Genomic DNA, 14,714 nt, shown 5'->3' on the forward strand with positions numbered 1-14,714 from the left:
CTTAACATGACGTTAGTTTATTTGCACAACCAGGTCTACATAATTATATTTAGGCATAGCAACCACAAAATAACACCAACTAATTTGATCTCTGGTCCTTTCTTTACGTTTAGTTCTGCTCTGAAACACTACTAATACGGGAGAGAATAAACCCGAATGCATCACAGAAAGTTTCTCAAAAAAATCAAATGTTCATATATTTTTTTTTTTACAAAGTGATCACTGCAGACACAAGCGGTCTGATCGTATTCCACAAGATGATGATTTTTAAGAGCCATTTTCTTCCACGCACTTTCCTGACTTTATTACCTTTATGAACATCTTTCGGGACTCTGTGAAAGCTCTTTCCTATCTCTCTATTTGAACGACTGGAACAGCCAAGAACAGAACAGTACTAGTGCATTTTCTGACCAAACGCTACACTCACTCTCACTGGTTTTAATGCTACACTCAAGCTGCTTGACCATCGTGTCAATTAAGCCGCCAAGAAGAAAAATGGATGTGACGTTGTATGCAACCCAGCTATACAGTCGTTTCTCACTACATTGCACTTTACATATTGCAGCTAAACAATATTGCAACTACACCAAAGTGCAGCTTTACTATATTGCTGCTTGAATTTGTCTTTTTAAAAGGCATTGTCTGCAAATTTTGGCCTAAATAAAATCTTATTTATGTGTTGTATGTATGATTAAGAAATCCACCAAGTGGGACTTTCCGTTACCGGGTTAAAAGTGAACACCTTGACGCTACTGCATGTTCATCGCGACGATTAAATTGACCAGCCTTTGGCAAAACAACTTTTTGATGCACTTAATGCTAACAAGACTGCGATCAGCTGTATTTTGCTGTCCCAGTTATGGTAAGTGTTCAGTTCAGTTTCAGTTTATTTCAAACATGCATATGTTAAAATTTAATGCATCACATATTCCCAGTTGTTTCATTTTATCACGTCCAAAAAAGAGTAGGAAGAAGCTGAACTTATTTTCATACCATAGCAATTGTATCCAATTTCCTTGTTCTCTGTAACAGAACAGTGAATAAATAAATAATAAACCATAGTAAGTAAACAAATATTAAATACAGAAAAAATCTATCTCAAAAGAATGAAAAAGGGTTTAAGATGTTCATCATAATTATTGTTCTGTGTACTTTGTGAACAATTGTTTGAACAGTCTTAAACTGACTCATTTTGGTTCTTTGTTTGATGAACTGTTGATTCCAGGATGGAATTCATCTTCGACAAAAATAATAAGAGACAGTGACATTGATGAGCCCTGTGAGCAAACACAGGACACACAATGCTCACTTCCCGGAGAACTAACAACACGGCAATGGGTTCTAGCTGCGACGGTCACTTTAATCAACTTTTGACAGAATAACTTACACCTGTGGTTTCAGCACTTGGAAGCCCAGTTCTCACAGAGAAATCATCCAGCATGTGAGAAAGTATTTCCCTGTAGTGGCCACTCCAATGACGCTTGGAAGATTCTCAGGGCTACTGGTGAGTACTGTAATCTACAGTAGAACACACTCAAGGCTACTATATTGGGTGAATCAAGTGTTTAAGTGACTATATGGATGTTGGTTCATGTTTAGAGAGCTTTGATTATGTTTAAAAATGTTATTAAAAGGTCATGTCAGTTACATTTATATTTGTACTTTGCGGAAATTTGTTAATGAAATTCAGGTCTGGCTTTGATAAACCAGGGACGACTGTACGTTTGTTCCAGGTGAGATGTACAGAGTACAGGGACTGCAAAAACACAATATTCTGACATTATAATAGTTTATTTTTAAGTCTCTCAAAGCTTTTATGTAAATTATGTATTCAGTTAAGTACAATGGTTTTGATCAACTTCAAATTTAAATGTCAAAGTAATTGAGAAAATGTGAAACAGTTAGCCAATTGTGAACACTAACTGCACAAATGGAGGTGAGTTGTAAAGATTTCTTCACACACAACACAGCACACACCGATGTGTGAGTCACGTCTCATCAAAAGGTCTGTCAAGCAATACACACTGCTGGGTTTTAGAATAGATCAGTGTGTTTGCGCTTGGTAGGCTAAAAATAAAATAGATAGTAGTTGTGTGGCCTAGTTGAAAATAGAGCTGCATGAATTTGAGGAAAAAAACCTAATTGCGAATTTTTCCTCCAAAATCGTGATTGTGATCCAATTTGAGATTTTAATATTGGATGGATATTTTATAATATAAATGCATAAAACTGCAGAAATAAGTGAAGGAAGACTTTAAAATAACATTCTTGTCTCGAGGTGCCCCACAGAACAATATGCAATAATCTGTCTACATAAAGAAATAATCTATAAAAAACTATACACTGTTAATAATATAATGTAATCATAATATATAATAATGCAAGTAACCATTTAAAAAGGACATAAATTTTATTTCTCATTACTGTAGCATTGTTGACCACTGTATTGCAATTGGAAAGTCAATAACTGAGTTATCCTCAATAAATTAACAAAAATAAATATAATACTCATCTCTGTGAGCAAAAATGTAACTTAAAAAAATACCGAAGATCTTAAAATGCATTTTTTCCCTGTTGGAAAAATTTGTTCCATAACGACATTTTGTTTGTTACCATCATGGCATTCTCGCTCGTTCGTCCCGTGTTGATGGGCTCATATTGCCCATCCGGGTTTAAGCTGTAATATAGGGCTGGGCGATATTGGCTTTTATTAATATCGCAATATTTTTATGCCATATCTCTATACACGATATGTATCTAAATATGTTTCCTTAGCCTTGAATGACTACTTATTGCATATAATCACACCAGTATGATGATTCTGTGTCTACATTAAAAGATTCTTCTTCATACTGCATTAATATATGATACTTTTAAACTTTCATGCAGAGAGGGAAATAACAACTTAGTCAATTGACCAAAACTGTATTTATTAAATACTCTTCATTCTCCCGCGAAGGACTTTTTAAATGAAAGAACAAATTAGTAGTGCTGTTACCTTTTGTAGTAACACTTCTGCTGCATACTTTGAATATTGCTGTTGTCTGCTGAGTATCTTCCCGCTTGAAACCAAACCACCGGCCAGATGATGGACCCCCTGCTGTTTTTTGGGCATAAATTGTTCTTCCATTTGTAGTCAGTTTCGCATCTTCTCTCTCTTGTAATGTCACTCAACTCGCTCCGCTCCGCTTGCGCCACCTGCCTCAGCTAACGTTAGCCATGCTGTTACCTCTCTGCTCGGCAAGAGCGTATGACGCTACACGCACGACGTATTTAAGAAGGCGGGCTTGTTTTACGTCTCTGTGAGGAAGAGAGACGAGAAGGAGTAAGAAACCCCTGTAGTGTAATGCCCGCAGCTCAAAGCAACTGCGTGAGAACGTATACTCGAATATTACGATAGTCATTTTCTATATCGCACGGAGACAAACCCGCGATATATCGTTTATATTGATACATCGCCCAGCCCTACTGTAATATCATATTCCTCTTAGTTTTGTTACTTTGCAGAAATTCCCACTAACGGGTCGCGAGTAGCGTGACTCCGTGCTTTCTTATGTGTGTAAGATAGCATTTCGCTTTCATCTCACTGAGACAAAGATTGTGAATGACTGAAAAGAGGGCTCACTGGTTTCAGTTAATTTTACTGTTAAATAAATGCGCTCAGGTGCTGAGAGCAATTCCCAGAAGAAAGACACGAAAAAAACAAAAAAACAAACGAGTACTTAGCAATTTATCGATGCCGGCAAAATATTTGTACTTATTTTCATTCATCGTTCAATTGATCGATATAAGCAGTGTCACCATCATAACGTTTTCCAAAGTGCAAGTGAGGTTTGTATTCACATACTGGCTGCCTCCAATAAAGCGCACACAAACCTGCTGTTTCCTTTACATTTTGGATTGGCCAGGAAGTAAAGGACACGAGGCTTAACAACTCTCATTGGCAAACATGACTGTCACTCAATTGCCAGTTACAACGGACAAAAAACCCCACTCAGCCCCTCGCACCATTTAAAACATTGATGTCGATTCATTGTACAGCTCTTGTTCAAAATACATATGCACATTTCTGCAAGTCTCCTCTTTTATAAAATATGTATTTTAATACTAAAGGTTAAATCTCAGTACCTGTTGCCATTGGCTGTAATCCTCTCGGTCTGCTGGGTAGTTGGAATTTCCTCTGGTCGTTCTCGAGGTTGATCTCTCCTTTCATGGCTTATGGAAGCCTCATCCTTCTGATCCACTTCAATATGTATCACTGGCACATCCCTGTGACCTCTTATATGAGGTGTACTGCAGTCACTTATCCCTGAAGCCACTTGTTCATGACTTGACCTACTACGGTTACAATTTAGATGGGATTGTTTGAACCCCATTCTTCTCTCACCAACAGGAATGTGTTTTTGTGAGGCATTCATGATGCTATCTTGCTGAACTACAACAGACGATTTTCCAATATCAACAATGTCCGCTGCCAGGCGATTGGCAAACTGCTGCACATGAGGTTGGGAGTCGCCTGCAGCTTCTAGGTCGTCCTCTGGATCTGCAATGATCTTGTTCTTTCGCATCAATGACTCAATAGAGCTGGACCAGGTCTCATGAATCAACATATCGGTGATCTGGTCAGTCTTGCCTCTTTGATAGAGGCACGAGTCTGACTTACAAAGGCCCGTTGCAGACACAGAGTTGCTTGGATAGATATTCAATGTGTCTCCATGCACATTTCGGGCAAATCCATCAAACGAATTGGCTTTGATAGGCGAGTTAACTGTCAGTCTCGAGTCTGAAGAGCGCCTGTCAGGGACTGACGACTGTCTGATACAAAAGGGTGTCCGAGGAGATGGGGGGAACAAGCTGTTGCTCCACTCTTTAGTCTTAGCAATGCCATATTCTTTGTTCTCTTTATCCATGTCTCGGAGCATGAACCTGTAGAACTCCTCCGTGATGCTCTCTGTGCTAGACTGTTTGGACAAGCAGGATGTAGTCCTGACATTAAGGTGGCCATTTTTCTTAGATGCAGCCTGTTGCACTGCTGCAGATAGAATGCTACTGGCATTTTTCCCTGCGTAGTAGTCCAGAAGAAGGTCAAAGCCTCTGCCCTCAGTCTCCATCTGGTTTACCATGAACCTTGAAAATTCATCTGTGATGCTCTCACAACTTGACTGCTTGGAGATTGAGCTACCACGACTCAGATTCTGACCTAAATGACTGCCAGGGCCAAGGGTGTTTGGTGTGCCTAAGGGGTCACCATCTTCTTCTGGAATGCTTTCATAACTTGATGCCTTCCCACGGCTCCACCTTTCACACTGCAATCTGCTTCGTGACTGGCCGGCTTTGGAAGTGTCCACGACATTGAGCTCAGGGCAGTTCATGATCCTGGCAGTGACTTCCGAGGCAAAGAGTGCAAATGGGTCCTGTGGTTCATCAGGGTTGACTGATTCATCCACCACACGGTTTACAAGTCGCTCCATTAACTCTGGTTGCTCCTCTGTTTTCTTTTTAATTTCACTGAGGCGTGGTGCACGATGTTTCTTTGACAATGCATTGTTGCTCTGACCTTCTTTCCTCCTTAGTACCGTTCGGCAAGCCGGAATTAGGTAGGCCTCCGGGCCCTCTGTAAACGTCCCTTTGAGGGCACAGAACCAAGGCTGTTTCCCTGTAGAATTCTCAAGCGATATGGCTGCGAGCTCTGTGGCCATAGACACCACTGTCGCAGCTAAGTCATCAGCAAAGCATGTAATAGGTGTCCTGGTCTCGGAGTCCATTCTCCAAGAGAACAGTGAACTGCAGGAGTTGAGGGAGGACTGGGGGGTAAGGGAAGCCTGTCTGCTTTCACTTCCTGTCAATGATCGCCCCCGCCGTTCCATGCCATTAACTGGAATTTCACTCAAAGGCACTCTGACAATATTATAGTCAGGCTGGTTTTGGTAGTAGTCTTTTCTGTGAATGACACTCTTTAACGGACTTTGTCCACAAAAAGGGTGTTGCTGCTGTTGCTCTTTGTTGTACTCTGTATGATAAGATGTACCGAAGTCACTTTCTTCAGCCACATTTGTTGGCTTCAGTCCAGAAACCATGGTAAGCCTATCCGTCCTGTGACGCATTCCACTATGTTTGTCACTGTTAGTGGACTGCCTATAACTAGCTGAAGACTGTAATTGACTTAACGAGTCATCACTGTCGGTTATGGTGGAATATTCCTTCGAGCCAGTATTAAAGTCTTGTCGCGTCTCAAATGGACCTTTGTCATGTCTGGAAATGTGACTAATCTTCTTTTGTGCCACGCAAAGAATTTCAAACAGCAAATTGTTTACACTATCCTGCAGAAGAACCTGGAGGCTTGATGCATCCTCTTTGGTGCCTTGGAGCTCTTTTTTCTTTTTTGCAATCTCTAAAGCATGTTTGAAAAGACTGTCGGCCACCTCATTGATTAGGTCACCCATTTCCCTTTCATCTGCGTAGGATTTTTTGGGACAAGTGATACCATCAACAATCTTGTTATGTGTGGACTCTAAGAGGTCTGCTACACTCCTGTATCCATGTGGAGAAGATAGTACCTCAGCTGCTTCCCTGTGAAGGACCTCTGCAATGTTTGCACGAAACACTTCTACACTAGTACCTTCCGCAACACTACAGTGTAATGTAAAGGCTGCAGATATTTGGGCAGCCGATATCAAACCCTGCGATGCGGTGTAGCCTTCATTTAAATCGGCTTCACAATCCTTATTGTCCAATGATTTGTCCGTAAGCTCCACGGCTGCTACAGCACCAGCAACCTGTGCTATACCACACATAGCTGAGGAGAAGGAGTAATCTGCTTTTTCTTCTGGTTCCTGAAGCTCTTCCTCAGGTTCTTCTCCTGAAGTTGAATCCAAGGCGAGGTGTTCTGTTAGCTGCGGGGACGTTATTGTGCCAACAACATTGGCAGCACAGGCCAGAGCCACCTCCACGGGTTTGGGTTGGTGTCCTCCATTGTGCTGAGGAATGTGAGTTTTTTTCTCCTTTTCTGGCATCTCACAGTCTTTGTTTGGGGTATCCTGCTCAGACACATTTGACACCTGTGTCTCTAGCCACTCTGCAGTTCCATCTGCACTGTCAGGGCTTTGAACTATAACAATTTTTGGAAGTTCAAATGAGCAGGTCCGTTGTTGGGAAGACTGTTTTGCTTGTGAGAGAGCTGTATTGGCGGGGTATCTGGAGTGAGACACGCTGACCGCAGCTTCAGAGACAAATGAGGATTCGTCTTGAGATAGCCGTATAAAGGCATCCTGCAACACAGACTCTGCCAGATTAGTGGCGTAATGACCAGCTGATTCCTTTGTGTGCGGGCTGACTCCTATTTCTCTTTTCACCTCTGCGTTTTCCCTCATCTGATGGTGGACCATCTGTCCCCTCTGACCTGTGACACTAGCGCTATGCTTCTGTGCAATGTCCACCAAGCTCTCAGCCTGATCCCCAACATCTTGCTCTGCGGAGAGACAAAAACAAACATCTGTGAAATTGACCAGCAGATTTGTCCTATTTAAGACTAAGAATGGAAAAATTGTAATTATTTTCTACATCAGGTGTCGTCAACCTTCGGCATTCACAGAGCCATTTGAGCCCATTTCCCAACAAACAAAACCCACCCGTAGCAGCAAACTCTGATCAATAACATTACTTATAGTTTATTTACACTTATCCTATTATATGTATGAAATTAAACACTAGACAGAGAACGACCCACCGAGTATTTTTGCTCTGATCAGCTTCAAAAACTGCTCTTTTAAAGTCTTCTCTAACTTCTCGCTAACACTGTGTGTTTGTTCTGGAAATGTCTTGCAACATTAGATTTTTTTGTTGTTTGCCATTTTCTCCCCACATATTAAGCACACAGGTGATCTAACCTTGTCGACAGTGAAAGTAAATTAATCTGTCCATGAAGAATTAAATGTTGTATTTTCATCAGAAATTGTTCTCTTTTTTGATATGTCCATTGCTAACTTACCGGGGGGCTGACCACTAAAAACAATACAATTGCTTGCCAGAAAAAAAATTAGGCATAGGAGGTGTGACGTACATTTCGATCGACAAAATATTAAAATATGTTTTATTTTTATATTACAAGATCACCGAACTCTCATAACAATTGTTTGATTGAACTAATCTGACAAAATCAAATGAAATTAAATAGCTATTATGTATTGACATTTTGTTTCAAAAGCCAAAGGGAGCCAGGGCAGAGGCATGAAAGAGCTGCATGCAGCTCCAGAGCCGCGGGTTGCAGACCCACCGTCCAGTCACAAGAATATTGCCACTAGCCCAATTTTCTAAGAGCTGAATCAAAAATTCTACCCTAATTAACAAAATGGTAATCCTAGTTCTTAATAGGCAGTGTGGTAATTCAACATCATGTGTCAAAACATCAAGAAAAGTTCCTCCATGTGTTAGCATTTCAAAAATTTTAAAATACACTGACTTCATGACATCCTCCCATCGGCTTGTAGCAGATAAAGTGAATTAAACTTGAATATTTCAGGCAGCAAAGGACATTGTAATTGAAACTACTTGGTAACACATTAGTATTCGTACCACAGTTTTGGATTCAATATAGTATAGAAGATGCTAATTTTATATTGTAGCTTATTGAACCTGTGGGAGAGTTTGTTTTTCACTCTGCTGGTGCAATTACATGTATTGCATATGCACATGCTTTATTCAATTATCAAATAGACCGAAGTATCATAGAGCTCATCAAAATCTATTGAATGTTGTGGTAGGTCAATGTATTTCCTTCACTTGGGACTCACCATTCCTGCAAGGGTCATCCTCACTGTCTTCTCCTAAGTGTTCTGAGGCGGTCAGGAAATCTTCCTCGATGGATGAAACTGAACGATTTGTGTCGTCATCAAGCCGTTGTCTGGTTATCCGCCCGTGGTGATGCTGTTGTTCCTTTCCCCACTGCAGACCTAGCAGGAACCGGTTGATCTCAAAGATGATTCTGTTGGGTTGAATGTTGCCTCTTTGCCCTGAACTCTGAAATAGGCACACGCCTGTACTTCTCTGCTGCTGTTGAAGACCCTGAATGAGACACATACAGCAAAGTACACTATTACGCTAGGCTACTAAAAGAATAAGTCGACACTCGCCAGACGTTCACAAACTCAAATAATCTTTGACAATGCATAACACCGGCTACAACTCCAGCAACGTAAGAAAAATAAGTCAGCCAGGTTCAGCTCACTGAATTTAACCCCGCCTGCCCTAAACTTAGCTGTGCGTAGGTCTTTGCAATCCGTGGGGCGGGGTGCGTTTTGTGCTAAGAAGCATGTGTCAAAATGTAAATTATTGGATGAAAAAGCGCTTCATATAACATTTTTCCCCCAAGCGTATTCCTGGCCATATCCATGCTCTGTCACTGATAAGAATGTGGTAACAAATTTCCCTCCAAGATTTGTGGTAGCTCTCATGGGGCCTGTCAATAATACCCAGTTGTGAAACAAAGTTGTGGGTTTGAGCCCCGTTCTTAGTTGAAAATGTAGTGAGGTTTTTAATTTGTGTTTTAATGTTAAAATTGTTTAATACGCTAAACTTTAGCATATTAATAAAGTGGACTGCTACAAAGTCCTGCTGATTGTCAAAGATGTTATATAATATAACATGATAGTTCTACCTAAATGCAAGCTTTTGTTATTCTAGAAATTCATTGTGTTGTTCAGGGTAATATAATTTGTTTGGTGCTGGGATACATACACATGATTTCAGCCTTTCAAAGTTCCTCTTTGACAACCAATTTCTGACCTTGGTATTTGTCAAATCCTAGTTACAGCCCTGAGTACAAATACACATTAATGTTTCCGAAGTTTGCTTTTAAAAAAATGAAGGACTTTCGTCCAGGCTAGAACTGATTTCCGTTGTTTTTATGGGGAACTATGCGTCACTATACAAACTTTTTGGACTGCGAACCATGCTCAAGAACCAATTAAGTTCGTAAATTGAGGTTCCACTGTATATCTGAGTGTAATTTATTATATTGTTGGTGCTGTCTAACATCTGGACCTTGTTGAATATACCATCAACTTGCCGGGGACTGCAGATGGAAAGTAGCATGTGGCTACAATGTGCTACATTTACATTTGATATGTTCTTTAATGAACATTGTCCCGTGTAAGAAAGATATAACAAATGGCCACTTTCTATCAGGGCTGTATGTCATTCATTAATTTATGAACACGCTTATCGGTGTGTTCTAGTGAGACATGCGAAAGTAAAGTAGGATAAAATGTGGTTGTTTATGAATTATTAAATGTTTCTGAGTGGCCCAGTAACAAATGTGTCACGAACCGGTACTGTTTCCCGGATGTCAGCACCGTAAAGTCACCTGAGAAGGGGCTGGTGGGTGCGTTTGGCAGGTGTCTGCTCCTTCAAGGCCACCGAGGAAGAGGATCTCATTTTCTTTTGGCTGGTGAACAGTGAGTAACTCAACAAGCCTTGGCAGGTCTGGTGACATCATTGCCAATTTCTGTGGGGGACACGTCACACCAGAGCTTACAATGACAAAAGCAACCATAATGGGTTGTCAGTACTATCAATACAACAACTGATATTTAGTTTACACCTGATGATGGGATCGCATCACTGATTGCCAACTACTCCCACCTGGAGCTGACCCATTTGGGGCCTTCTCATGCACATTACACAAACAAATCAACCATGAAATTCTAGATAATGACCTAGTATCCATGGCAACCGTGCCAATGTTGGAAGAAACCAACCCGGGGAATTAAAGGGAATACAGCGAACGAAGCAAAAGACCAAGCTTGAAAGTTGCGCCTCACCTTTAGGCTTTTGTCGTCACAATAGTCAGTTTTCTGAGGGTCCAGATTCACGAAACAGATCTGAAAGGAGCACAAATGCAGACAAGCTAAGAAATGTATACAGTCGAAGGATGAAACAATGCAGTGGAGTTTATTTAAACATTTTTTTTTTGTACATTTAAACATGTTTTTGCAGCGAATCCCGTCAAACATTCCCCATGATGGGATGCTGGTTTGTTTAAAGTGGAACTGGACTTTTTTTTACAAAAATGTTGCCTATCTATCACAATCATTATGAAAGACAGAACGGGACAAGCGGTAGATAATGGATGGAGGACGGATGGATTTTTTTTTTTTTTTTATGCATTCTAAATATTAGATTCGATCAAAAGTCTGCTTACAATGAAGCGAAAGGGAGCCGTTCAATTCTGCCTATAAATCCCTTAAAAACATCAAAACTCCTCAACTTGAGGTTTTATGTACATAATGGGCAAAATGATAATAATTCATATTTACAAATGTTGATCATTTTAAGCATACGTGGCACATTAATTTCAAAAATGCATCACAACCTTTGCTTATGTTTTTCTTCATCACTGATTTATGCTCATTGCAGACTTTACATCACTTACTGTACAATGTCTGCTGTCATTAGGATGCCGACTGCTGGGATGTTCATATATTCCCATTTAAAGGGGAAACAAGTGCTTTTCGTGTCGTCCACACCAGTTCCAGGTCCTATATAGCTGTCAAAGTGTCTCAACTTGTTGGATTATATCAACAGCCACCTTCTGTCTAGGTGAGAGGCATGATTTGTGATTTACAATAAACTTACAGGGTGGAAGGAAGCGAGGAAGCAGCTGATCAGTCAACGATGTAAACATCGGCACACAGGAAGTAATCACGGCGCCATTATGAATAGTTTGTTTGCGTTGTTGCTTAAAATATTAATATCACTAATGATTAATTAATTAGTTAATATAAATACATTTGTATTCAAGTCACAAAATGTAAATGGAGTATTGCTGGTGCTGTTGAACGGTTGTCAGGTTTCATGGGTGGAATTGAGGACCTCACAATGGCTTCGCTGTAAGCGGACTTTCATTTACCTTTATTTGACATTTAGAATGCATTAAAAAATAATCCATTCATAATGATTGAGAATAGGCAAAATTCCAAAAGAAGTAAATTCTCCTTTAAGATCGTTTATACAGCAGTTACTTCAGAGACCATTTTCCCCAATTAGAGTGCTGATAAATATTAGCTACACAAAGCATGCCTTGTCAAGACTTGAGAACTGGAACCAAAAACAGCATTCATTGTTTCCACCCCGCCACAGAAGGCAACCGGAAGAGTCTTTAATGCATGCTGTTAATCTCAGAGTGCGCAGTGTTTATTGCGGAAGTTGCAATTTTCAAACCTAAAAATATAGCCTCCTATATATTTTTTCCCCTTTTTGTTAATAATTCAACTTTGTTGGAGCTCTAGGCTTTGTAGTACTCCATGTAATTTCCATACTAAAACATGCACATTTGTTTCCCACGCTTTGAACTTTTTGCCTTTATACAATGCTTAGATTAAAAGTCTTCACATGCCAACGATAAAACTTGCCTCGTCACAGCAGCTGAGATAGGCTCCAGCACGTCCCACGACCCCGAAAGGGACAAGTGGTAGAAAATGGATGGGTGGATAAGACAAGATTCATTAACAAGCCACAGTGGACCAACAAAAGGTTTAACCAAAAAAGGGGTAATGTATGATTTTTTTCTACAGTTAAAACACTACATAACATGTAATGGTGGTTCTTTGGTCAAAATGTTGCAAAGATTATGTTTTACAGACCATTTTCAAGCCACTTTGTGGGCGGTCTAAAATCTATGTGCAAAGTCCGTCACCAGGCAAAACCTCCTTTAACTGTTTCATGTTCGCGTCAGCAATGTTGTAGTTAATAGATCCTCCATATCGAGTCAACTGATACATACAAGCTAGAACAATAGGCTACAGCAGAGGATTTTAGCACACACGTGCATGTTTGAGCCAGTCTGCCCCACGACAAGAGGGGAGAGAAAAAAAACAACTAACTGACTGCAACTTTGGACAACAGCTAAATAAAAATGGCGGACTTGTGCAAATCTGTTGGAGTAAACCGCTTTGTCACAATTATCTCAAATTCTAAACTGCTCATTTGGAAGAAGGCAGAATTGTTTTATACACAACTCCAACCTTCCTCTATGGTCAGATTAAAAATTTCCGGGAATTATGAAGATCCCAAATACACAAAAATATGTTCCACCAGGTAAGAATAGTGTGTTTTGCACAATAAGGCTCTTACACTGTCATTCAGTCAGCCATTTAGCGCGTTATACACTCACCTTCAGCATGGCGAAGACATGACGAAATGCACACAACCCAGCCCCAAAGCTGAGGGCGATCAACCCAGCCATTGAAAAAGGAAACAAATGCTGCATGGAACCGAAATCCACTACCACTAATTTGCCCACAAAGTCCAGAACGCTTCGAGCCAAAGAAGGCAGAGGCAACCCGCCATCGAGACGAAAATAAAAGTGAAAATGAGGCCAAGAAATGGCTGAACGACACAACCCCAAGTCTCCTCCACTCAGACACCTAAGGAGGATGAAGACCACACAGACACCTTGACCACTCCGGTAGGCTACTGTAGTCACTGTCTTTTGATTAATTTGTGAATAAAATGTAAATATTTCAGTCTGTACAGCTGCAGCGTGTGCCCCCAAACTATGTACAAAATACAATTTGCCCAAATATTAGGTAGATGTGCCTTATATTCATATGTGCTCTAGATTCTAGAAATGACTATTGACATTAATTGATATTGGCAGGTAAGGTACTTTACCTCCTTCCCCACTACCCTGTCTGTCACAAATCCAACAAGCCAAACACAATGACACCTTTTAGGTAAGTGACTCGATATTTCAAAATGACAGCTGCTGTCTGTCATGGCTTTAAGACGAGACCCTCCCTGACAAGACTTCTCTCCCGAAAGTCGGCTCATTCGCTTCCCACTTCCTTCTTCTCCGCTCCTTGTCACACTCGCTGCCTTCTTCCATTTCCTATTTCACCCACCTTCGCCTCTAGCCGCAAGGTTTAATGGTCTATGATGGAGTCCTTGTGTCGGCGCGGGGACTCTGGGACTGCAAGGATGCGGTTTCATTCTACAGCCTACGGCCTCTGATCCGAGTTGGCAGAGGCAAGGAAGTCCTGTGTGGCTAAGTGGATGAAGCTAAGCTCCAGTTGAAATGAGGAGAAATTGAATGGGAGGGGGTGGTCCCAGTTGAGTATGTTTGCGCAACATGAGGCACCACTTTGAGGGAAGTGTCATTTCTGTGTCTCAGTCACGACATTTCTATATATGTCCTAACATTTAAATGGTGCCATGCTTATCAAACAGAGCAGAAAAGTGAGTCACACGGCATCGTTTCAATGCAAAAACATGCACAGGTGGAATCCTGCTGTCTGTCATTATACTTTTTCAGACACCTGCACTACCTACACCTAATTATATATGTACAAAAAGAAATACAGATATAGTTGCAAAAAAGAACACCTTGACACAAATACTAGTTTGAGAACGTTTACTTTCAATGGTTCACTTCCTCACAGCTGGAATGCAATCTACAAACTTTTTATAATTGGTCGTTTCACACAGAACCCAATAAGACTTTGAGATTTAAATAGATAACGAGTTGAACATACATTAACTTGCTCATTTTGAGCACGTTTCTCTCTGGAAATACTAAAGCTAACCAACGAAAAAAGAGACTTTTGCAGTTAACCCAATTAAAACGGAATTATTAGGTAAATAAATTTGTATCATGAAAATTCCTGCAGTTTTAAAACACTGGACTAAATTGTGGTCTCTTAACCGGAAAACAAATTTTT

General features: G+C 40.5%; 1 protein-coding gene across 6 annotated transcripts in view; it reads right to left on the reverse strand.

Annotated features, from left to right (window-relative positions):
- sphkap (SPHK1 interactor, AKAP domain containing) overlaps positions 1-14,714 on the reverse strand; it is a 393,096-nt gene that overhangs the window by 16,911 nt on the left and 361,471 nt on the right. For 5 of the 6 annotated variants that reach the window (XM_061919048.1, XM_061919045.1, XM_061919046.1 and 2 more), the window contains 4 exons: positions 10,818-10,877; positions 10,361-10,501; positions 8,790-9,060; positions 4,129-7,468 (listed from right to left, as the gene is read on the reverse strand). In XM_061919048.1, coding sequence (XP_061775032.1) covers positions 4,129-7,468; positions 8,790-9,060; positions 10,361-10,501; positions 10,818-10,877 — 3,812 coding nt within the window. The remainder of the gene's footprint in view (positions 1-4,128; positions 7,469-8,789; positions 9,061-10,360; positions 10,502-10,817; positions 10,878-14,714) is intronic. The other variant, XM_061919049.1, reaches the window with a different exon arrangement.

Source organism: Nerophis ophidion, linkage group LG13 (genome assembly GCF_033978795.1).
Source record: "Nerophis ophidion isolate RoL-2023_Sa linkage group LG13, RoL_Noph_v1.0, whole genome shotgun sequence".
Taxonomy (NCBI): domain Eukaryota; kingdom Metazoa; phylum Chordata; class Actinopteri; order Syngnathiformes; family Syngnathidae; genus Nerophis; species Nerophis ophidion.